Source organism: Labeo rohita, chromosome 8 (genome assembly GCF_022985175.1).
Source record: "Labeo rohita strain BAU-BD-2019 chromosome 8, IGBB_LRoh.1.0, whole genome shotgun sequence".
NCBI lineage: Eukaryota > Metazoa > Chordata > Actinopteri > Cypriniformes > Cyprinidae > Labeo > Labeo rohita.
In genome coordinates, this window is record NC_066876.1 from 25,422,003 (window position 1) to 25,447,270 (window position 25,268).

The 25,268-nt window shown below is 34.0% G+C and overlaps 4 protein-coding genes across 6 annotated transcripts in view; 2 read left to right on the forward strand and 2 right to left on the reverse strand.

Moving 5' to 3' along the window:
* Positions 1–85: 85 nt before the first annotated feature.
* ercc8 (excision repair cross-complementation group 8) lies at positions 86–14,910 on the reverse strand. Of its 2 annotated transcripts, none has more exons than XM_051117418.1 (12): positions 14,578–14,910; positions 14,111–14,206; positions 13,271–13,372; positions 13,034–13,157; positions 12,427–12,508; positions 11,123–11,191; positions 8,549–8,615; positions 7,831–7,934; positions 4,440–4,564; positions 3,948–4,145; positions 1,673–1,768; positions 86–790 (listed from the first exon to the last, which is right to left on the reverse strand). In XM_051117418.1, exons 1-12 carry the CDS (start codon positions 14,652–14,654, stop codon positions 728–730), a joined length of 1,203 nt encoding a protein of 400 aa, XP_050973375.1. In that variant the 5' UTR covers positions 14,655–14,910; the 3' UTR covers positions 86–727. The 2 variants fall into 2 exon arrangements, with proteins under 2 accessions (XP_050973375.1, XP_050973374.1); XM_051117417.1 differs by having other exon boundaries at positions 11,123–11,215.
* A 60-nt stretch (positions 14,911–14,970) lies between these two features.
* On the forward strand, positions 14,971–17,890 carry ndufaf2 (NADH:ubiquinone oxidoreductase complex assembly factor 2). The gene is made up of 4 exons (XM_051117422.1): positions 14,971–15,182; positions 15,907–15,996; positions 16,244–16,284; positions 16,461–17,890. Exons 1-4 carry the CDS (start codon positions 15,068–15,070, stop codon positions 16,704–16,706), a joined length of 492 nt encoding a protein of 163 aa, XP_050973379.1. The 5' UTR covers positions 14,971–15,067; the 3' UTR covers positions 16,707–17,890.
* Positions 17,891–19,049: 1,159 nt separating this feature from the next.
* smim15 (small integral membrane protein 15) lies at positions 19,050–20,263 on the reverse strand. Its single transcript, XM_051116489.1, has 2 exons — positions 20,131–20,263; positions 19,050–19,661 (listed from the first exon to the last, which is right to left on the reverse strand). Exon 2 carries the CDS (start codon positions 19,628–19,630, stop codon positions 19,406–19,408), a length of 225 nt encoding a protein of 74 aa, XP_050972446.1. The 5' UTR covers positions 19,631–19,661; positions 20,131–20,263; the 3' UTR covers positions 19,050–19,405.
* A 1,043-nt stretch (positions 20,264–21,306) lies between these two features.
* The window catches only part of depdc1a (DEP domain containing 1a), a 10,036-nt gene continuing 6,074 nt past the window's right edge, over positions 21,307–25,268 (forward strand). For both annotated transcript variants that reach the window (XM_051117595.1, XM_051117596.1), the window contains exons 1-7: positions 21,307–21,563; positions 21,835–22,100; positions 22,198–22,330; positions 22,411–22,532; positions 23,309–23,439; positions 23,933–23,980; positions 24,120–24,257. In XM_051117595.1, coding sequence (XP_050973552.1) covers positions 21,516–21,563; positions 21,835–22,100; positions 22,198–22,330; positions 22,411–22,532; positions 23,309–23,439; positions 23,933–23,980; positions 24,120–24,257 — 886 coding nt within the window. In that variant the 5' untranslated portion in view covers positions 21,307–21,515. The remainder of the gene's footprint in view (positions 21,564–21,834; positions 22,101–22,197; positions 22,331–22,410; positions 22,533–23,308; positions 23,440–23,932; positions 23,981–24,119; positions 24,258–25,268) is intronic.

The window sequence follows — 25,268 nt, forward strand, 5'->3', positions numbered from 1 at the left end:
TTGGCTGCATGACTTCCATTTAATAAAGAAACGTGAGATCAAAAGTATTGTCCCAAATAATTGTTTGACATTAGTGATGCCACAATATATTGATTTAAAAAATGTTCCTTTATTATCTTTTTTTATAGAAAAAAAAAAACAAAAAAAACGATAACATTATTTGCATTACCATAAAATCAACAGTTCAAATGATATAGTGTCAGCATGGATCTTTTTACTAACTAGAGTCAATGTTTAAAGCTCAAAATAAAGCGTAAACTGTTCGTTGAAAAATCAAATAGGTTCAGCATAATCATAAACATTCTAGACTATTTATTGGTTCTAAAGATATGACAAGTTGTATAGTAGCCAACATTTGAAGTAGATGAAAACTTTTAATCAAAGTTGTCCTAAAACCAGAACCATACCTTTCTTGTCTTAGGACAACTTTGATGAACATTTTTGATGTACTTCGAATGTTGACTACTGTAGTTCACATCAAGGTGAAATGCAAATCGTGCAGAAGTTAAGTTTAAGACACAAACTCAAGACAATGTAAAACTTAAAATCCACAAGCAAATCAGTAGGTTACAACCAATAGAAAAAACTCGATACCCATGCAACTTTTTATGTCCATTGACAATATGCAACTGAATGCAGTAAGAGCACTTTAACATCTGATGGAATGAACAATATATATTGGTTTGTTTGTATATGATGGTTTGTATATGATATGTTCCTTGCTCTGTCAGTCTTCTTCGCTGCTCCAGGCATCTTCAAAAGCAGGATTGATGGCAGCTTGTGTTCCACCCTGTAAAATATGCATCCAGAATATTCAGAAATGATTCAGTTATGATTGTATGTATGTTTATGAATGTATAGCTCTCATGAAGTTATAGCTGTATAAATACTAGCTATTTTTGCAAAAAATAAATAAATAAATAAATTTAATGAAAACTACAAATATTTTTGTGACACTTCACAAAAACAAAATGGGGAAATTAGCAAAAATATTTACATTTTTTTAGAAAAATGTAAAACGTCCACTACATATATATATATATATATAATTAGTATATTTATAATTATATATATATAATTTTTTTTTTTTTGCCAAAATATCTAAGAAAAAAAAATAATAATAATGACTAAAATACATTAAAAATATCATTAAAAAAATAGGTTGTTGTGTATATATTATTAATGTTTTTTCAAATACATTGCTAAAAGCAAAAATCATATGACCAAGCCATGCTGCTAATAGCTACTATGTGCGTATCAGTGACGGAGTAAAACAATGTGATTTATATATGTACCAGATTTTTTGACAGAAAAACTGGTAGAGCTGGATGTTAAACAAAACACAGAGTGAGTGATAAACTACAAGCCATCAAGATGTGACTCCAGTTAACCTGCACATCTCACGTATACCCTGACTAACAGCAACCGCATCTGAATGCATGCCATAATGGGCATAGTTTTTGTCAGCTCATCTGATCTTATCTATTGGCTGAGGGACGCCCCACCTAGTCCAAATGTGCAGATCTGTAAAGATATAAACACCTGATCTACAAAGGCATTGTATTTGTTGTTAAGCTGCACCATTATTTCAACCAATCTCAGATTTTTTTTTAAATGTAAATAAGAAATTACACAATATATATATTTTTTTTTAAATCTCAAACTGTTTTACCCTTTTAGAGTTGGTTTCTTCATCCTCAATGTCAGGCTGTCTCAGCACTGGGACCCAGGCCAGGATGTTACAGTCTTTACCTCCACTGTACAGCTCCTAAAAAAGCACCCCACAGATTTACAGCCAATAATGAGTCTATGAGCTAATACGAATCTTGTTAGATATTTGCGAGACCTCAAAAGCTTTAAAGGAGAAGTCCACTTCCAGAAAAACAATTTACAAATAATTTACTCACTTGTCATCCACGGTGTTTACGTCTTTCTTTCTTCAGTCGTAAAGAAATTATGTTTTTTGAGGAAAACATTTCAGGATTTTTCTCCATATAATGGACTGATATGGTGCCCCGATTTTGAACTTCCAAAATGCAGTTTAAATGCAGCTTCAAACGATCCCAAATGCGGTTGTAAACGATCCCAGCCGAGGAAGAAGGGTCTTATCGAGCGAAACGATCAGTTATTTACATAAAAAAATACAATTTAAATAATTTTTATTCTCAAACACTCGTCTTGCCTTGCAGTTCTTGAACTCTGTGTATTCTGATTCAAGACAGTTAGGGTATGTCGAAAAAATCAGACCGTATTTTCTCCCTCAACTTCAAAAATCATTTCAAAATCATCCTACATCGCTGCAGAAGTACCGACACAGTCTTTGCAAAATGAACATGCGAAAAAAATATCAAACACCCTTAACAAAAAAGGCAAAACAGCGATATAGGGCGATTTTGAAGTTGAGGGAGAACATGAGATGTGAGTTTTTCCACATACCCTAACTGTCACGAACCGGAACAAAAACAGTCCAGGCAGAGTAAGACAAGATGAGCGTTTGGCATATTATTTTTATTAAAATAACCAATCGTTACGCTAGATAAGACCCTTCTTTCTCAGCTGGGATCGTTTACAACTGCATTTAGGATCATTTGAAGGCGCATTTAAACTGCATTTTGGAAGTTCAAAATCAGGGCACCATATCAGTCCATTATATGGAGAAAAATCCTGAAATGTTTTACTCAAAAAACTATTTCTTTACGACTGAAGAAAGAAAGACATGAACATCGTGGATGACAAGGTGGTGAGTACATTATTTGTAAATTGTTGTTCTGGAAGTGGACTTCTCCTTTAAATTGTTTTCTTACTGGCATACTGGCATACAGGGTTGAGCAGGGGTGCTCAACCCTGGTCCTGGAGATCGATCTTTCTGCACAGTTTAGCTCCATCCCTGACTAAACACACCTGAACCAGCTAATTAGGATCTGAAGGAGCACTTGATAATTACAGACAGGTGTGTCTGATTAGGGTTGGAAATAAACTCTGCAGAAAGGCCGATCTCCAGGAACAGGGTTGGGCACCCCTGCTTTAAAGGATTAGTTCACTTCCAGAATAAAAATGTTGGAAAACATTCCAGGATTTGTCTCCATATAGTGGACTTCAGTGGTAGCCAACAGGCTGAAGGTCCAAATTGCAGTTTCAATGCAGCCTCAAAGGGCTCTACATGATCCCAGATGAGGAATAAGGGTCTTATCTAGCGAAACAATTGGTCATTTTCTAAAAAAAATAAAATAAAATGTATATACTTTTTAACAACAAATACTTGTCTTGCACTAGCTTGACCTCACGCATTATGTAATCACGCACATGTGACGTAGAAGGATGTACCGACCCAGTGTTTACAAAGCAAATGTGCAAAAAAAGTCAAACACCCTTTACAAAAAATGTCAGATGATTTTGAATTTGGTCGAGAAAAATTCAGCCTATCCTAGCTTTTTAACCAGAGTACACAGACGAAGAACTAACCATGAACTAACCACTTTTCCAATGTGATTACGTAATACATTGCAGAGCTAGTGCAAAACAAGCATTTGTGGTTAAAAAGTATATCAATTTTTACTTTTTTTTTTTTTTTTAGAAAATTAGATAAGATAAGACTAGACTAGATAAGACTAGATAAGACCCTTATTCTTCATCTGGGATCATGTAGATAGGACCTTAATCCTTGGCTGGGATCGTGTAGAGCCCTTTGAAGCTGCACTGAAACTGCAGTTTGGACCTTCAACCCATTGGCCACCCTTGAAGTCCACTATATGGAGAAAAATCCTGGAATGTTTTCCTCAAAAACCTTTATTTCTTTTTGAATGAAGAAAGAAAGACATGAACATCTTGGATGACATGGGGGTGAGTACATTATCAGGAAACTTTATTCTGGAAGTGAACTAATCCTTTAAGGTTTAGTTAATTAGTGAAGACGAAACGACTAAGCAAATCATCAGGATTAACGTTACCTGATAATCTGGGTGGAATTCACAGCAGTCTACATTATTATAATGTCCCCTCAACATAGTGATCAGCTTTCCTGAGTGAAGTCCGTACACTGCTACCGAACTGCCACATGGCACAAACACAAATTCTGGACTGCAGCCCCTTGATATGGTAAACTTCAGGCCTTTGCGACTCTCGTTCACAACCTTCCCATAGTTCACCTGTTGATGAGAAACAAGGATTTTTAGCAACAACAGCTATTTTTTAAAGAACATGTTTCTTGTCATTAACAAAGAAAGTGATTAGGAAAACACGTGAGTGATAACGTGACAATTGATTTTATCTTGTTTTCATGTCTGGCAACATTTTATCTCAGTTGCTTTTGGTATAAACTCTACTGACCCACAAAAGGCCAGTAACACTCATGAGAGAAGACTTATTTTTGCTGCGTAAACATGGGCTCAAAATATAATTTTCGACATACTTTTTACAAAACATCTCTAAATGCTACTTACTAATGTGTTTTCCCCTGTGGCACTGTTCCACAGGCGCATACGATCATCTGTCCCGGTAGTGAGGAGATGAAGTCCATCAGCTGTGAAGCACAATCCATTCACTCGTCCATTGTGTGCTGTGTTCACTGGAAGAAAAATAAAATATTATATTAAATATTTTACAGTTTGTTCTATGTTTTTACATAAAAAAAAATCTGTAAAATGTTTTATGTTTTTTAAAGTCTTTTATGCTCATCAAGGCTGCATTTATTTGATCAAAAATATAGTAATATTGCGAAACATTATTGCAATTTAAAATAGCGGTTCTCTGTTTTAATATGCTTTAAAATATAATTTATTCCTGCGATGCAAAGCTGAATTTTTAGCATCATTACTCCAGTCTTCATTGTCACGTGATCCTTCAGAAATCATTCTAATGTGCTGATTTATTAATAATGTTGGAAACAGTTGTGCTGCTTAATATTTTTTTGCAACCTGTGATACTTTTTTAGGATCCTTTGATGGATAAAAAGTTAAAAAGAACAGCAATTATCCAAAAGAGAAATCTTTTTTTTTAACAATATAAGTCTTTACTATCACTTTTTAATTTAACACACCCTTGCTGAATAAAAGCATTAATTATAAAAGAAAGAAATAAAAAAAAAAGTACTGACTCCAAACTTTGAACGGCAGTGTATATTATTACAAAACATTTCTATTTTAAATAAATGCTATTATTTTTAACATTTTTTTTCATCAAAGAATCCTGAAAAATGTACCACAGGTTCCAAAAAAAAAACCTAACAAAAAATATTAAGCAGCACAACTGTTTCCAACACTGATAATAAATCAGCATATTAGAATAATTTCTGAAGGATCATGTGACACTGAAAACTGGAGTAATGATGCTGATGTATATATTAAAATAGAAAAACATTATTTTAAATTCCAATAATATTACAGTTTTTTTCAGTATTTTTTATCAAATAAATGCAGCCTTGATGAACAGAACAGTCTTCTTAAAAAAAAACATTAAAAAATCTTATTCTATATTATATATAAATATATATTTATATTTTTATTTTATAATATATTTTTATTTTAAACTATAATTTTGTTTTATAAAGAATAAATATAAGAAATAAATAAGAAATGTATTTGTATTATATTACAGTATTATATTATATTATAGTCTACAAATCAAATGCACAAATATACAGTATATACACATTTAAATGAAAGTGTATCATATTAATTCTTATATTATATTATTATGTATCACTATATATTTCATATAATATTAAGTGTACTACATTAGTTTATTCAACTGACTATATATACAGGTGCATCTCAATAAATTAGAATGTTGTGGAAAAGTTCATTTATTTCAGTAATTCAGCTCAAATTGTGAAACTTGTGTATAAAATAAATTCAGTGCACACAGACTGAAGTAGTTTAAGTCTTTGGTTCTTTTAATTGTGATGATTTTGGCTCACATTTAACAAAACTCACCAACTCACTATCTCAACAAATTAGAATATGGTGACATGCCAATCAGCTAATCAACTCAAAACACCTGCAAAGGTTTCCTGAGCCTTCAAAATGGTCTCTCAGTTTGGTTCACTAGGCTACACAATCATGGGGAAGACTGCTGATCTGACAGTTGTCCAGAGGACAATCACTGACACTCTTCACAAGGAGGGTAAGCCACAAACATTCATTGCCAAAGAAGCTGGCTGTTCATAGAGTGCTGTATCCAAGCATGTTAACAGAAAGTTGAGTGGAAGGAAAAAGTGTGGAAGAAAAAGATGCACAACCAACCGAGAGAACCGCAGCCTTGAGAGGCTTGTCAAGCAAAATCGATTCAAGAATTTGTGTGAACTTCACAAGGAATGGACTGAGCCTGGGGTCAAGGCATCAAGAGCCACCACACACAGACGTGTCAAGGAATTTGGCTACATTTGTCGTATTCCTCTTGTTAAGCCGCTCCTGAACCACAGACAACGTCAGAGGCGTCTTACCTGGTCTAAGAAGAAGAAGAAGAAATGGACTGTTGCCCAGTGGTCCAAACTCTTCTTTTCATATGAGAGCAAGTTTTGTTTTTCATTTGGAAACCAAGGTCCTAGAGTCTGGAGGAAGCGTGGAGAAGCTCATAGTCCAAGTTGCTTGAAGTCCAGTGTTAAGTTTCCGCAGTCTGTGATGATTTGGGGTACAATGTCATCTGCTGGTGTCGGTCCACTGTGTTTTTTGAAAACAAAAGTCACTGCACCCGTTTACCAAGAAATTTTTAGAGCACTTCATGCTTCCTTCTGCTGACCAGCTTTTTAAAGATGCTGATTTTATTTTCCAGCATGATTTGGCACCTGCCAAAAGCATTCAGAAGTTGGTTAAATGACCATGGTGTTGCTGTGCTTGACTGGCCAGCAAATCACCAGACCTGAACCTCATAGAGAATCAATGGTGTACTGTCAAAAGGAAAATGAGAAACAAGAGACCAAAAAATGCAAATGAGCATATTGTTGAATTTCAAAGAAACCTGGGCTTCCTTACCACCTCAGCAGTGCCACAGACTGATCACCTCCATGCCACGCCGAATTGAGGCAGTAATTAAAGCAAAAGGAGCCCCTACCAAGTACTGAAGTACGTATAGAGTAAATGAACATACTTTCCAGAAGGCCAACAATTCACTAAATGTTTTTTTATTGGTCTTATGAAGTATTCTAATTTGTTGAGATAGTGAATTGGTGAGTTTTTGTTAAATGTGAGCCAAAATCATCACAATTAAAAGAACCAAAGACTTAAACTACTTCAGTCTGTGTCCATTGAATTTATTTAATACACGAGTTTCACAATTTGAGTTGAATTACTGAAATGAAAACTTTTTCCACAACATTCTAATTTATTGAGATGCACCTGTTTATGTGTGTGTGTATCTGCATGTGTTTATATGATTTTGCTTTGATTTCTGTGCCAGAAGTAAGTAAACAAATTCTAAGTACAAGGTTGATTACAGACAGGTCTATAAAGTATATGAACAGCTCTTTGTCTGATGCAGTAATATGAGCTGTCAGCATCATTTACACACAGAGGTTATTGCGTTCATTCAGTTCTGCTTGCTGCACTCAATGCTGTGCAACAACAACAGTCTGATATCTTTAAAAAACTACATTTTATAATCTGCATTTGCTTTAAAAATACATAATTTTTATGCACTATTTAAGTAGCAATATTCATTCATATAAATGCATTTCATAGAATGCACACAGTAAATAATATTTTCAGGACAGCTTCATGAACTACCTCTCAAATGTTTTGATACAAATGTAACTGTTTACAACAGACTTCAGTTCATTTCAAAGTATCAAGTAAAGATTAAAACACATTTATCTTGATGAAACAAGTGTGATTTAACCTGCTTCAGAAGAGGCCTTGGATTTGTCCCCATTGTGCTGGTCCAAAGTAAAAAGACTCCCCGAGGCTCTTCTCACATCCCAAACACGGACTCTACTGTCAGTGCTGACGGGAAATCCATTGCACAAGAGTTACTAGCAATAATGCAAGATGAAGAAATCTCCTACAGATGGTCAGACTCACGACAAGCCTTTAAACAAGTTTGATTCCTCTGTTTACATATGCTAACATCTTTAATCATTCCTATGCCCACCTAAAATAAGGCAATCCTCATTTGGGAATTCTAGATGCCAAACAAAACCAGATACCAAAATGCCGAAAGTCTTCCTACAATCCATTTCTTCATGTGCTTGAAAGAGACTCGGTTAAGATTTTAAATCGGCAGGTTACTTGTTAAATAAATTTTCCAAAAAGTCTGACACACAGCTCTGTTTTCTTAATTTTCCAGGCAGGAAGGACAGTTTCAAAAGTCCCTAATGGCTAATTATCTCACTCTCATTCACTCACATTACGCAAACAGCAGGTGAGCGCTCAATCTGTTGAGAAGACTGATTACATTATGCATATCAAACTGCATGTGACTTGAATATAGAACAAAAATTTCATTTACCATAAAAAATACTTAATAGATTAAATTGCACAAGATGTGCTGGTTATTTTTTATGGCAGCAAAGGAAAGGTGAGTGCACTGACATTTGTGCAGGTGTGAAAGTGCTTACCTGGCAGTGGCCAGGATATGCTCGTATCGTGGAGACCATCTCACTGAGAGAATCTCACCCCTGTGACCTGCCAGGGAAAACTTGTTTTTATGATAGCTGACACTTTAACCAACTCTCACACTCCAATTTGTGGTCAGTAAGTTTTTTCGTCCCACTTTATTTTAGGTGGCCTTAACTACTATGTACTTGCATCAGAAAATAAGTACAGTGTACTTTTTGTGTTCATATTGTATTGCAAAACACTTTCGCTGCTACTGAGATGGCATACGGGTAAGGTTAAGGACAGGTTTGGTGGTATGGGAAGGTTTAAAGGTGGGTTAAGGCTTAAGGGATGGATGGGTCAACAATGTAAATAGAAATGTAATTATAACGCGTCAACTCAACCAGAGGGGCCTCACCTGAGATTCAGAGTCAAATTAGAGGGGGTTAAAAATGACTTCAGAAAGATGGCAGCATCATAATGTTATTTTTTACACAGAGATTGGTATGTCTTTTAGTAAAATCTGTTGACTTTAGCAATCTTTGTTGCATTATGTGCCAGTGGTGACCAATCAGAAATGGGAATAGGGCACTTCTCAAGATTTTTCTCCAAAGTTTGCATGCCTGTAACATACAATTGTTTTGATAGAGGGAAACAAGATACAATTCTAATTTCAACAGTATTTCTTCTTCAGACATTGTTCTTTGAATAAAATAAGTATCAGCTGTATACCAAGTGACCAACATTTGGTTTTCAACCTTTGAAAATGGGTTCAATTCAACAATCTGGACATGGAGCCTCATTGAGATCCCCATATCTCTGGGACTGAACATTGTAGGGCCTTAAAATTAAGATATCAAAAGAAAGGTTTATTAACAACTAGAATCTAAAATAATATTGTGATATCTTTAATACTTCTTGAGTTATAAGCACGCGAACTTTGAAAAAAGAATACTTGTGGCACTCAGACAGGTATGTTCAATGCAGTTGTCTTGACAGAAGGAAACAAGATACATCTCTAATTATTTGTTCTTCAGACATTCCTCTTTAAAAGAAAAGAAGTATCATATTTTTGCAAACTGACCCACAGTTGGTTTCTGACCACTCGTGATTCACTCCTGGAGTCATATTAGAATTCCAATATCTCTGGAACTGAACCATATAGGGCCTTATAAAGGAAAGTTTGTTAAGACCCAATATCTAAAAGGGCATTAAAATATCTTTAATACTTCTTGAGTTACAGGCAGGCAAACTTTGGAGGAAAAACTTGAAAAGTGCTGTTTCCCCATTTTGAATGGTCACCTTTGGTACATAATTTTACTAACAGACCTACCATTCTGTGTGTAAAAATAACATTATGATGCTGCCATTTTTCTGAGGTCATTTTTACCCCCCTGTAATTGGACTCTGAAAAATTGCCATTTTGACCCCCCGCTACAAAATAGTGGATTACTTAGTATTACTTAGTAAATATTAGCAAAATCAAAAATTCAAGCCGGGGACGTTTTTGAAATTTGGTTGATTTGACATGGAATGACCCAGCAAATAAATTTTATGACATGCAGGTATTTTTTAAAATATAAGTACAATGTAAAAACATGTATGTACACAGTAAGTGCATTGTATCAAATGATTAATTTAAATGTAAGCACACAGTGGTTAAGGCCACCTAACATAAAGTATTAGGACCAGCTTTTTCAAGGAAATTTTATTCAGTAAGGACACATTAAATTGATCAAAAGTGACACTAAATACATTTATAATGTTATAAAATGTTATAAAAATCATTTCAATCCTCAATCCTGAAAAAATGTTTCAGTTTCCACAAAAATATTAAGCAGCACAATTGTTTTCAACACTGATAATAATAGAAAATGTTTTTAAGCACCAAATCAGCATATAAGAATAATTTCTGAAGGATCATGTGACACTGAAGACTGGTGTAATGGCTGCTGCAAAATTCAGCTTTGCATTACATTAGTAAATATAAATATTTTAAAATAGAAAACATTTACACTGCAATAAAATGTAACAATTTTATGGTCTTAATGCACTTTTTAAAATCTTACCAACCCCAAATATTTGAATGGTAGTGTAATCATCTGAGATGAACAGAAAAATCTGTGAAAATTGCTGCTAATATGTGACCCTGGACCCTGGTCATAAGGGTCAATTCAACTGAAAGCTGCATAAATAAGCTTTCCATTGACGTATGGTCTGTTGGGATAGGACAATATTTGGCCGAAATACAACTATTTGAAAATCTGGAATCTGAGAGTGCAAAAAAAATGTAAATATTGAGAAAATGTAAATATTGAGAAAATTTTTTAAACTGTCCAAATTACGCTCTTAGCAATGCATATTACTAATCAAAAATTAAGTTTTGATATATTTACGGTAGGAAATTGAAAAAAAAGGCTATTGCTACAAATATACCCGTGCTACTTATGACTGGTTTTGTGGTCCAGGGTCACATATGACCAGGATCTGATAATTCATGTTTGTTCAAAACATCTGAGCCTTTGGCTTTTTAAAAGAGTACAATATCCCTCCACCAGGGCTGTCTCCATTCAGTAACAACAGGCATTACTCACCCTGAAGGATGTGGATGCGCGACCCAGACTTCAGATCACAAAGCTGCACTTTGGGGTCTTTGGTACCAACTGCCAACACAGAGCACAATAGAGCTGAGTGAGAAGAATAACACAACAGCTCAGACACACTGTTATTGTAGGAGCGCTGAGCCCAGTGTTAAGGGCAAAACACACTGAATACAACAGTATATGTTTGTAGCAAGTAATTGCACAGTATTTTGTTACTTTATAAGATTAATGTACTGAAATGATAAACGTTTGGGAAAATATGGAATGTGATCTTAAAAATGGCTCTGATTGTGGAGTTACAAGAAAAAGCATGTGGGCTCTTCAGATTTTCTAGCATAATCTGGTCACAAAAATTGATCTGACTGATCTAGTCACAACTGACGTACATGTGACACTTGATATAATTTCTCTTGTAGGTGTTTACTCTGTAAAGATAATTCATTGAAGACAAAAAGACTGATCCTATGTACAAAAGTATGTATGAAGGCAGATCCTACCAATGATAAACATTGGTAACATTTTACAATAAGGTGTCATTTGTTAACATTAGTTAATGTATTAATTAACATGAACGAACAATGAACAATACATTTATTACACTATTTATTAATAAAAATACAGTCATTCATTGTTCGTTCATGTTAGTTCACAGGGCATTAACTAATGTTCAAAAAATACAACTTGTGATTTTAATAATGCATTAGTGAGTGCTGAAACTAACATTAATTAAGATTAATAAATGCTGTAGAAGTATTGTTCATTTTTAATTCATGTTAATTAATGTAGTTAACTAATGAACCTTATTGTAAAGTGTTACCTAAATATTACATTATTTGGCAATTCAGCATATAATCAGTAGCATGTCACTGCTTATTAAACTGTGGCAGATTATTAAGAAAAAGTCTCCTTAAAACAAGTTTGGGGGGAAAAATAATTAGACAATGGGACGTCGAGGTGTTCATAACCTGTCCTTCTTGATTAGGAGATAAGTGCCCGGATTCCTCACTTCTCATATCTAAAGCAGGAAATGTTTTACTGTCTCCCCATTTAATGATAACAATGATAAAGGTCTTTTAGATTCTTCCACTTTAACCTAAAGAATATTCTAGAGCAGATATGAGCATCCATCTATAACATATATTTTAGGATTAACCTCTTTTTTGGAAGGACATCTGAATAGCATTAGCTGCAGATTGAAACACTGACAAAAGAAAATCAAATCAAAGAGTAATCAGTGCTCAAAAGTGCAAAAGAACAGCCACATGCAGAAGGTATGGTTTGGTCAGAGAACATACCTGCTACAAGACTGTGCTTCCTGGCTATAGGAGACATGTGATGACAGTAGACATTACCATCAAACTGGAACTCCTCAGCTGGCTGAAACAAATAAATATTTATATCATATTCAGTGAAACCTAATGTGAAGAATATATTTTAAGGGAATACACTGATATACACCCATGTTAGACGTGCTTAAGAGAGCAGACAGCAGTGAATGCTGCTTGGGCACCATTCCTGTGTGTCAGTTACAATGCAAATACCAGATGAAGCACCAATAGATAAGGGACATCTGACACCACAGAAGAGCCACTGTTTGAGCAGATTGGCGGTTCCACAATAGCTTACTGCTTTCAGTTGTTGGATAATTTGCTAAATTACATTTGTGAAAAACTATGGGGACTTTGTGGACTTGGTAAAAGCAGGTGGTCATGTATACTTTAGATTAGATTAGATTTAATGCTATTGTCATTGTGCAGAGCACAAAGACACAGCCAATAAAATGCAGTCAGCAACTAACCAGAAGTGAAAACAGCAATCTGTGTATGCACATTCATATAAAATATTATTATAAATAAGAGGAGAGAGAGCGAAAAAAATCTTGAGGACATACTGTACACACACCTTAAGAGTTTCTGTGTCCCAGACTTTCATGGTTTTGTCGAATGAACTGGATACAAATATACCGGTGTCATGCGGGTACCATTGCACTGTTTCAACGCTGAATTTATGCACATGCCGACTGGACCTTCACAGAAAAACATTAACACTACAATTAAAAACACACATTTAAATCAGAAAATATCATGCTGCCATCTGGTGGTCACTGGATCACTGTGAACGGGAAGAAGCTATACTGACCTGCCCACTGTGCAGATTGCTTTACAAGTGTACTGAGGCTTCTTGCTGTTGTTTTCCAAGTCATAGATCACAATTACACCATCAGAGCCACCTGACAACATACTGGAATGCAAAAAAGGCTGTTGGGGTCATCCCAAGAAAATAATTGTGTATTAAGTGCATATAAACTACCAGTAAGATTTATTTATTTATTTATTTATTTATTTAAGAATTCTACTCACCAAGCCTGCATTTATTTGATCCAATATACAGCAAAATTGGTAATATTGTGAAATATTTTTACTATTTAAAATAACTGCTTCCTATTTGAATATATTTTAAAATGTAATTTATTCTTGTGATCAAAGCTAAATTTTCAGCATAATTACTCCAGTTTTCAGTGTCATAAGATCCTTAAGAAATCGATCAAACTACATTGATCAAAAGTGATGATAAAGACATTTATAATGTTACAAAAGATTTCTATTTCAGATAAATGCTACTCTTTTGAACTTTGTATTCATCAAAGAAACCTAAAAAATAATAACATCAACATAATAATAATAATAATAATAATCAATGTTTTTGGGCAGCAAATCAGAATATTAGAATGATTTCTGAATGATTATGTGACTGGAGTAATGATGTTAAAAAATCAGTTTTGAAATCACATGAATAAATTACACTTTAAAATATTTTCAAATAGAAAACAGTTATTTCTAAAAACTGTTACTGTTTTTGCTGTACTTTGGATCGAATAATTGCAGGCTTGGTGACCAGAAGAGACTTCTTTATAACACAAAAAACTTTTGACTGGTAGTGTATATGTAAATGTGAATTCTATGGTTATAGTACACTTACTATCTTCCATCAACAACCTCAATGTCCAGGGTGTTAATTCCATTGCCATGAATACGATCAACATCTCTGTTGTGGTTCAACTCCAGACTTAGCACCCTAAAGATACAGTAAGGGAGAATGGGCTGTGACACATTTTCAGTGACTTTTAATGAATAAATTAAAAAATATATAATGCCGTTTGCTAGTCAAACATTCTCCTCTGTACATTAATTATTCAAGTAAACGTAATAGTACTTGCATGTTACCATCATTACACAATACCAAAAAACAAATAGTGAAATGTGTCAATATTTGTAAATATTTTAATTATTTTATTTTACTGCTTTATTTTTCTTATCTTTTGATTACGATTTTTTGTTTATTATTATTTACTTGTTTGTTTTGTTTATCCTCTTGGTTGTATGTCTTTAAAGCCAATAAGTCTTCAAGAAGAAACCTCGAAAATAAAAAAAACATTACAGCATTACCTTCTTGTAGACTCTGCACGTCTCAGACGAACTGGGTCGTCAAGCCCTGACTGCCTGGCATAAAGAAAGCTCAGCATCGTTGTAGAGACATTGAAGCTGTTATGTTTATTTGTGTATTGTACGGTATGACTATAGTCAGAGTGAAACAACCAAAACAGATGTCGGTTTACAGTCTTTTACCCAAGCTTTTGAGTGGCGATTTTTTAGCCTGTAAAACCGCGTTTTTAAACAAAACAAATTCATTCTGCACAACACACTAAATATGTATTATCTATTCCAGCTTTGTAGATATTATTGTTGTGCACTTTGTTGGATAGGAGGCAGCCATGTTGTGACGCGTCTACAACGCGAATTCTGATTGGACAGAGCGGGAGCAAGAACCAATCACATGACAGGATTAATGCTGGGTAATTGTGTAACCTACGGCTCAAAACAAATTTGTATGTATGTGCACTAAGGGAGAATTTACTGAGATATTTAACTTACAATAATGAGCCGTCTTACTTCTCTGTTGCGAAGAACATTTGGAGTAGTAAAAGAACACGTTGGCACAGATCATTTAGGAAATAAATATTACTACGTACCCGAACAGAAGTCATGGACTGGTAAGTCAAACGTAGGACTTTAAAGAGTAATTTTGACCTCTCTATAAACCACTAACAGCCAATCTGATACATTGTTTGTTATTAATTTTGAGAATTATCTATATAAAGAAAGTGTATTATCTAAATGTGACCCTGGTAGCACGGGTATATTTTGTAGCAATAGACCAAAAATACATTGTGTGGGTCAAAATGATAGATTTTTCTTTTATGCCAAAAATCATTAGGATATTAAGTAAAGACCATGTTCCATGAAGATATTTTGTAAATTTCCTACTGTAAATATATCAAAACTTAATTTTTGATTAGTAATATGCATTGCTAAGAACTTCATTTGGACAACTTTAAAGGCGATTTTCTCAGTATTTTTATTTTTTGCACCCTCAGATTCAAGGTTTTCAAATAGTTGTACCTTGGCCAAATATTATCCTATCCTAACAAACATACATCAATGGAAAAAGCTTATTTATTCAGCTTTTAGATTATGTATAAATTTCAGTTTCAAAAAATTGACCCTTATGACTGGTTTTATGGTCCAGAGTCACAAATGCTTAAAATAAACAGATTTAAATACATTTAAATATTTTGAACTGTAGCCATTCTGTACAATAAATACTTTAAAGTCATTCTCATCAACCTCTTTTTTTTTGGTCCAGTGGTTATAGATAAGTTATGTTTTGTTGTATAACTTTATATTTAAATAAACCTAATGCCTTATCTTCCTCAGGACGGGTCATCCGGCCCAAGCGCCTAGTAGAAGCAGCCAATCCAAATGAGTTTGAGTACATGGAAGGAAGCATTCCTTCTGAATGGGATGGTAATATAGACTACAGTCATTAATAAATATTATATTTTTATGATAATGTGAATCCAACCAAATATTTCAATTCAGATATTTCATTAATTGAAATGAACTGTTTGCGTTTTTGAAAATTGACCTTAGTAAAGAAGATATTTGTTGTAAAAATGTTCAAAATGTAAATGCTTTCATATATTGCTATTGAATGGTATAATAACTTGTTACTTATATTTAACATCAGTATCTCTTGTCTTTTTTCCCGTAGCTTGGATCAGAGGCAGACGGAAGCAGCCACCTACAATAGAGGTATTATTTGTGTATGATTACATTGAGAGTGCCAGTCAAGTCTTTTTAAGTCATTGTAGATGTATTTAAGACTTAATTTTATTATATCTAAAAATGACAATTTTACGGCTAGTAATGTTGTAATGAACACATTATTTGGAAGTGTTGTGTTAACGTGTGTCTGTTGCCCTCTGCAGGAGTTGCTACAGAACGAACGTTACAGGGAGCAGATCAAAATCAGAGCTGTAGAGGCAGAGGAGAAGGATAAAGCCCTGCAGGCCAAAGAGTATGAGGAAGGTTTAGTGGCCCGACCTGCTCAGACTCAAGTCAAAGGTCATGCCTCTGCCACACAGTTTGGAAAGACTGAATTCAGTGAGGACCCCGTAAGCACTGCCAACACATTCCAGCCTGGGTCCTGGACGCCTCCAGGAAGCAAAAAATAGGACTATTTGAAACCTCCATTGCTGTCTTCAAGTATATTTGCAAGTTAAATTAATTAGTAATTCTTAGCACATCCTGGTAAATATTCAGTACTGGTTTTCTGGAGCGAACTAAACAAAATACTGCATGTGATGACTGGTTAACTTGGTTGAACTATGTTTAAAGGAATATTTCAACCAAAAATGAAAAATTGCTGAAAATTGAATTACCTTCAGGCCATCCAATATGTACAAGAGTTTGCTTCTGCATCGGAACAGATTTGGAGAAATTTAGCATTACATCACTTGCTCAACAATGGATCCTCTGCAGTGAATGGGTGCCGTCAGAATGAGAGTCCAAACAGCTGATAAAAACATCAAAATAACATCACAATAAGCTGTGCTAATAAAAAAAATCACAATTAGCTGTGCTTTGTGATAAATTCCTCATTAACATGTTTTTAACTACAAACCACTGCTTATTCAACTGTTTCAAACTAGTTCAAAAACACGTATGTCGGTCGATTTTTATGTGAGAAGATGACAGTTTGATGACATTTCTCACTGTTGGAAGTGTTATTACAGATTATGGACTTTAAAGTGAAAACTTTAATGGTAAAATGATGGATGTGAACTTACAAACATGCATCTTAATTGATGGACAATTGATGTGTCAGTTGTATGGATTATTGTGCCTTTTTTCCTCTCATTTTACTCTGTTTGGACTCTCATTCTGAGGGAACCTATCCCAGCAAAAATATCCATTGTTGAGCAAGTGATGTAATGCTATATTTTTTCATATCTGTACTGATGAAGAAACAAACTCATCTACATCTTGGGTGGCCTGAGAGTGAGTACATATTAACATCATTGAAATGGATTATAAAATGATGCAAAGATAAAAAAAAAAGGAGGACTGCTTTATGATTGCTTTAAAATCAAATCAACTTTTGTAGAACATTTTATGCATCAAAATGACAATTCAGAAGTACTGGATGCTTGTTTTTGAACAGTCTTACCATATTGAAAAATTGTTATCAGTACAGACTAATATAAAACTATTTCAGTGTACTTCCTCTTGCACTTTATTTAGAAAGCGGGTAAATAAAAGTTGCAGCTGCAGTTCTCAAAATGTTGTTTATCCACTTTATTTTTAAAGGAGAAGTCCACTTCCAGAACAAAAATTTACCAGTAATGTATTCATCCCCTTGTCATCCAAGATGTTCATGTCTTTCTTTCTTCAGTTGTAAAGAAATTGTTTTTTTTGTGGAAAACGTCTCAAGAATTTTCTCCATATAGTGGACTTCTATGGTGCCCCGAGAACTTTTAAAATGCAGTTTCAAATGATCCCAAATGCGGTTGTAAACAATCCCAGCCGAGGAAAAAGGGTCTTATCTAGTGAAACGATTGGTTATTTTCATTTTAAAAATACTATTTAAATATTTTTTTAATCTCAAATGCTCGTCTTGTCTTGCTCTGCCTACACTCTGTGTATTTTGGCTCAAGACAGTTAGGGTATGTCGAAAAACTCCCAACGTATTTTCTCCCTCAACTAAAATCATTTCAAAATCATCCTACATCACTGTAGAAGTTCCAACCCAGTTTTTGCAAAGTGAACATGCAAAAAAGATCAAATACCCTTAACAAAAAAGGTAAAACAGCGATATGGGATGATTTTGAAGTTGAGGGAGAACATGAGATGGGAGTTTTTAGACATACCCTAACTGTCATGAACCAGAAAAAAAAGTTCAGGCAGAGCAAGACAAGACGAGCATTTGACATTAAAAAGTATATCAATTGTATTATTTTTATGAAAATAACCCTTCTTCCTCGGCTAAGATTGTTTACAACCACATTTGGGATCGTTTGAAGCTGCATTTAAACTACATTTCTAAAAAAAACTGCAAGTTCAAACTCGGGGCACCATAGACATCCACTATATGGAGAAAATTCCAGAAATGTTTTCCTCATAAAACATAATTACTTTACGACTAAAGAAAGACAGACATGAACATCTTGGATGACAAGGAGGTGAGTACATTATCTGTAAATTTTTGTTTTGGAAGTGGACTTCTCCTTTAATGTTAGGGTTTCCAGTTAATTTACTTAAACAAAAACAGCCTGTCATGTTGCTTGATGTTGCAAACCGGTTTGTTATTATTGATATAATAACACGTAATTGATCATAATCATAAAGTGGTTTGAAGGCAAAATAATTATACATTTACTGTACCTTGTTATACATCTAAGTATTTATCTGTAATGGTTAATGAATCAGAGGTCTCGCAAATCCACGGGAAATAGTGCACTGAAAAATAATATGGTTAAGATTGAAGAATACTGTAGTAATCACACAGACAATCAGACTGTTTTGAGCCAAAATTCATGTTAAGATTTTTTATTAATAAAAAAAACATAATTTAAGTGTTTTGTAGATTTAGCTTGGAATAAACAATCAGTAAAAAATGGAATGCAGAGCACTGCACAATGGTGTATAGCACAACAATGCAGTGCATTTCCACTGTATTGATAATATCCTGGAAAAGTACTGCAGTCCTGCCACTGAGATCAATCAACTCCCCATTATATGTTCCCTCTAAGGGTTTACTAAGGCCTCTTTCAAGCCCAGTCTTGTTCCAGGTCCCATAAGAACTGTCCTGGGTTAAGAGAAGAGCCATATATCGGGGATCAGACTATTATATTGACCCCTGTTCATGCAAAGCTCAATCCTTCTTGGCTCTCTTGGCTTTGGCAATGTTCTCTTGTCGTTTTTGTTTCTTCTTCTGCTCACGGTCCTTGGCCTCAATCATCTTGGCGAGCTTCCACGACAACAGGGCGCTGGCGATAAACAGAGGGGTCAAAGCCAGGATAACCGTGGTGAGAAAGCCATAGGGGTCTTTGGCTGCCCACTCCACCACATATTCTGCCCATGCTTTGATATCAATCATTGTCTTTGCACTCTGTCTTCAGCCGCAGATCCTAGAAAGAGAGAAGAGTTGTAAAATCACATCACTAGATGCAGGATCTCGTGCAATGTGTAGAACGTTTTAAGCCATGTTCCTAAGTTCACGTTGTAGTTCAGAGTCAATATTGATGTACTTGCCTTTTTATGCCTTTATTGACTGATCATATAGTCAGCTAGCTAGTTTAGCTTGAAAATGTTTTTTTTTTTAAAGAGTTAATATTTATTCCTTTTCGTTTTGTGCAATGAATATATACATATTCATGTTTATATTTAAAAATGATTTGATACAACTGGTTAAACCAGTTACAGTTCTATAAGTTCGGTAGGCAGCATTGACAGCTAAAAGCTAGCAACACAGACTTCTAGCGACTGTTTTACACCATCAGTAATGAATGAAAATCGCACTATAGTAACTCTGTGTACATATCAGTATTTAGAGCTTGTTGTTCAATGTAATCTGTTTATACAAAAACGAACACCTACCAGAGCAACCGTTCAATATTTGTCGAGCAGTTATGAGTCAGTAACTGTCGCCAGAAACACCTCACGGAAATAGAAACGGAAGTGAAACTCTTTAACGTGTCTGCAGTGCAGTATGGGGATTGTAGTCGTTCCCTTTCACGTCACGTCCTCTCAGAACGGAAACTACACTACCAGTCAAAAGGTTTTTAATTTTTTTTTTTTTAAAGAATTCTCTTCTGCTCACCAAGCCTACATTTATCTGATAAAAAAAAAAGCAGTAATATTGTGAAATATTTTTACTATTAAAAATAACTGCTTTTTATATTTTAAAATGTAATTTATTCCTGTCATCAAAACAACATTTTCAGCATCATTACTCCAGTCTTCAGTGTCACATGATCCTTCAGAAATCATTCTAATATGCTGATTTGCTGTTCAAGAAACATTCATTATTATTATTATTATTATTATTATCAATATGTAAAACAGTTTAGTACATTTATTTCAGGATTCTTTGATTAATAGACAGATCCAAAGATCAGCATTTATCAGAAATAAAAAGCTTTTGGAGTCAGTATAACTTATTTTTTTTTTTTAGAATAGAAATGAATACTTTTATTTAGCAAGAATGCTTTAAAATGACCAAAAGTGATGATAAAGTCGTTTATAATGTTACAAAATATTTCTGTTTCTGATAAATGCTGTTCTTCTGAATGTTCTATTCATTAAAGAAACCTGAACATTTTTTAAATGTAATTTTCTACATAAAAATAATTATGTAATTATACAAAAAGTAAAATAAAAACCAAAAAGTACTAACTATTAGCTATAAAACGTTTAAAGTCCATCTTCAAATATATGTAAATTAGCCTTTTGCATTTTACCATTAATATGTGAGCCTCTGTATTTGTATTTTTTTTGTTTTGTTTTGTTTTGTTTTGTTTTTTGCTCTTTGTTTTTTTTTGTACCTTTTCATTTTTACATTTCCTTTGTTTGCCGTTTGACCAGTTCTATATTTAAATACTTTAAAAATGTTGTTCGTAATATGTTGTGACTGAAGTAAAAAGTTCATCACAAATTAGACCAATATTTTGACAGTCAAAACTGCCACCAAAGAACAACCAATGACTGTCGCCATTTCGATCATGTGACCAAACAAGCTATCCAATCACAATCCTCCGAGACGTTAGCGTTGTAATTTCAAACGGGTGCGAGGACTGAAAGATCCTTAGATTAACTGTTTACACAGCCAGCGATTTATCGATTAGTGGGTTTATCTATCGATATAGTCAGTAATCTTATGAAATATAGCCGAATGCGTTCCGTAACTCAAAAATAAACTCGCCCGTATATGTAGGAATAATGAAAACGGCTGCATAAGTGTTGAATACATCGCGATCTTTGCAATGAGTTCACACATCGTCACCCCAGGTCCATACAGGGCCACTAAACTGGTGAGTCTCTCCTGCCTTTTTGATCAAATATTGTCTGGTGATGTGCCGTATTTGTTTACAAGGTCAAAGACTTGCACGTCAATGTTATAATCCACGTTTATTTAGATCTCCAATCCTTGTAAAACAAATTGAGTTGTTATTTGTGACTCATAAAACTGGTTTGTTTATTATTGGGTGTTTCTCCAGCTAAAAACTTTTTGTTGCATAAACCGTTCTCCATGCCTTAAGCGATCTCAAGCTTTTAATGTGATGTTATCTTTTTATTCACCAGTGGAATGAAGTGACCAAACTTTTCCGGGCAGGGATGCCTTTGAAGAAGCACCGGCAGCACTTCAGAGTTTACATGAGCTGCTTTACCGCATCAGCAGCTGTGGACTGGTTACATGAACTCTTGAAGAACAACAGCAATTTTGGACCCGAGGTCACCAGACAGCAGACAACCCAACTGCTAAAAAAGTTTTTGAAGAACCATGTTATTGAGGATGTGAAGGGTAGATGGGGCATGGAAGACCTGGAGGACAATAGCCAGCTGTACAGGTATGATGAACTGAATGTTTTAGAAACCTGTGAAAGAATTTTGGTTGAAATATAGAGAATTGTAATGTTTTCTGTTCGGTTTAAAAATACGTTTCAGGTTTCCATCAACATCTCCGCTGAAGCCCATTCCTAACCGTGGCCCCGTTTTGAGGAAAAAGAGCATATCTATGCTGGACCGGGAGAGTTTCTTCAAATTTAGGGGCTCTAAGAAATTTGACAAAGAAATATTGGTAATTTTTGTTGTTTTAGATGTATTTTTAATGTGAAATTTTATTTCAGATATGTAATATCCACTTGCTATTTCACACAGGAAAATGTGGATCCAGAAGCACAAGAATCTCCTACGGGATCATCCTCAGGTGAGACGGAGTGCTGCAGGGAGCTCACAGAGGACGACGTTCAAGTCATCTGGAAGAATGTCACACTTACACAGTAAGCCCTCCCCCTCCCCACACCATTTGTCATATATAGTTTTGTTTGCATGCGCTGAAGTACACAGCTTCGCACCAAAAGTACTTCCTGTTTGCACTTACAAATTAGATTATCTGATGTAATACTTTGATGTATTGCTTGGTTCTAAAAGCTTGGCATTTGCATGATATAACACTACCAGTCCAAAGTGTTTTTTGTTTTTGTTTTGTTTTGTTTTTTAAAGATTTTTAATGTTTTAATACCTTGGTACAGTACCAGTCAAATGTTCTTGAAGATTAAGATTTAAGATTTTTAAAGTTTTTTTTTTTTTTTAAAGAAGTCTCTTCTGCTCACCAAGCCTAAATTTATTTGATCCATCAATATATAGCAAAAACAGTAAAAATGTGATATTTGTACTATTTAAAGTTTGAATATATTTAAAAAAATGTAAATTTATTCCTGTAAACAAAGCAAAATTTTCAGCATCATGCAGGCTTGGTGAGCAGAAGAAACTTCTTTAAAAAAACATTAAAAATCTTACTGTTCAAAAACTTTTGACTGGTAGTGTATCAAGGCATTTTAAATAATACTTAAGTCATTTTTGGTCACTGCTGATTTGTTTTTGATGTTGAAGTGATTTATGTATGATTTACATGAGTCCAAAATGAGTATGCTGTGTTGTCATCATTGCAGTGTTTTTACATATCTAACTGTTTTTATTGTAAGGTGTATTACATTAATTCAAACATTTTAAATATGATGTTCTACATGAATCTAATCGTCTTTTGAATGCTCAGTTTGCAGAAGTTGGTGGGATCAGGGTCTCTTGAAGATGTTTTGGATCCAGCCCAAGTCAATCCGCAGTTCATCGTGTATAATATGACCAAAGTCAATAAACATGGAGTTGTTTCATTGGAAGATAAGACCGGTAGGCTAGATATTTGCCAAAAAAAAAAAAAAAGACAAACATCATACACTACTAGTCAAAAGTTTTCTTTAAAGAAGTCTCTTTTGCTCATCAAGCCTGCATTTATTTGATCCAAAGCACAGCAAATTTGAATATATTTGAATATATTTTAAAATGTAATTTATTCCTCTGATTTCAAAGCAGAATTTTAAGCAACATCACTCGTGTCGCATGATCTGTCAGAAATCATTCTAATATTCTGATTTTCTGCACCAAAAACATTTTTATTATTATTATTATTATTATTGAAAAAGCAGAGTAGAATTTTCATGCTGTACTTTTTTTCATGCTGTACTTTGGATGAAATAAATGCAGGCTTGATGTGCAGAAGAGATTAAAAAAAAAAAAACAACAACAACAAAAAACATTTTAAAAAAACATTAAAAATCTTACTTTTGACTGGTAGTGTATTTTCACATTCTGACTATTTTCTCTTAATTTGTCCCCTCTATAGATGATTTGCCGCACTGGGTTTTGTCTGCCATGAAATGTCTTGCAAACTGTAAGTGTTTATTAATTTACTTAATTTTAATAAGTAATTTTACTTCCAAGATCACATTCATATTTTCTTTTGTGTAAATAGGAAACTATACAATTATGTAACTAATTGATTTTATAATTTTTCTTTTTCTTCCATTAAGGGCCAAAATATGACTCAAACCAGCCATCTTACCCAGGCTTTGAGCGAGATGTATTTAAAACGGTGTCAGACTATTTCTACAGTCTTTCTCAGCCACTTCTTACTTACCAGTACTATGAACTCTTTGTCAACATCCTGGGTATGTATGAAGCATGTTTAATTGTATTTTTTTCCACTAAAGACACATATTTTGTCCTCAAGTCTCATTAAAATTGAAAATATGCTTGCCTTGAATGTTAAATTATGTGTATGCTACTGTTCAAAAAATTGGATGCATTAAATTGATCAAAAGCGACTTGGAAAAAAATTCTACTTCAAATAAATGCTATTCTTTTAAACTTTTTCTATTCATCAGATAATTCAGAATAAAATGTAGTTTGGATTCCACGATATAATATCAAATGCATAATTGATAACAATATATTATATGAATATATGATGATAATTGTTAACATTGACATTAATAAGAAATATTTTTTGAGCACTAAATCAGTACATTAAAATGATTTATGAAGGATCATATGAGACTGAATTCTGGAGTAATGGCTGCTAAAAATTTAGGTTTGCCATGACAGGAGTAAAATATATATATATATATATATATATATATATATATATATATATATATAAATGAGATGTGTGTATATATAATGAAAACTAACATTTTAAAATCTATTAAATAAAAAACAGGTATTTTAAATAGTAGTGATATTTAACAATATTTCCTATTTATTATATTTTTGATCATATAAGTGCAAAATAATCTCAATTTTTGAACGGTAGTGTGTGCATTTCATATAAGTAGGGTTTGTTACATGATTTATTTTCTCTTAACTTACAAAAACTGAAAATGTAGATAAATGGGTCAGTATGTCATTTGAGATTCAGGCCTGGGTTGTTACAGTACTCACACACTTTGTCCTTTCTGGGAAAAGCCTCCAAAAGAATTGCCTAAATCATTTGGCTGTGGGTATTAATATACAAAATATTAATGGAACATACTGTGGAGTCACTCGGCACTGTTTCTACTGACTGCACTGCTTTTGTGGTGTCAGACGATGTTCAAAACTAACTCTTGTCTTAAATGTCTCACCTCGTTCTTGAATGTCTTTGCCTGCCTGTTTGTTGTTTATGTTCTGTTGTCTGGTCC

Bases quoted from the DNA above. Each gene is read 5' to 3' on its own strand.
- ercc8 (XM_051117417.1), bottom strand. From the start codon at position 14,654: ATGCTGAGCTTTCTTTATGCCAGGCAGTCAGGGCTTGACGACCCAGTT. The intron at 13,158-13,270 runs GTCAGTATAGCT...TTTTCTGTGAAG, and splicing joins GCAATCTGCACAGTGGGCAG to GTCCAGTCGGCATGTGCATA. The intron at 12,509-13,033 runs GTGTGTGTACAG...TATTTGTTTCAG, and splicing joins GGGACACAGAAACTCTTAAG to CCAGCTGAGGAGTTCCAGTT.
- ndufaf2 (XM_051117422.1), top strand. From the start codon at position 15,068: ATGAGCCGTCTTACTTCTCTGTTGCGAAGAACATTTGGAGTAGTAAAA. The intron at 15,183-15,906 runs GTAAGTCAAACG...TATCTTCCTCAG, and splicing joins CGAACAGAAGTCATGGACTG to GACGGGTCATCCGGCCCAAG. The intron at 15,997-16,243 runs GTAATATAGACT...TTTTTCCCGTAG, and splicing joins CATTCCTTCTGAATGGGATG to CTTGGATCAGAGGCAGACGG.
- smim15 (XM_051116489.1), bottom strand. From the start codon at position 19,630: ATGATTGATATCAAAGCATGGGCAGAATATGTGGTGGAGTGGGCAGCC.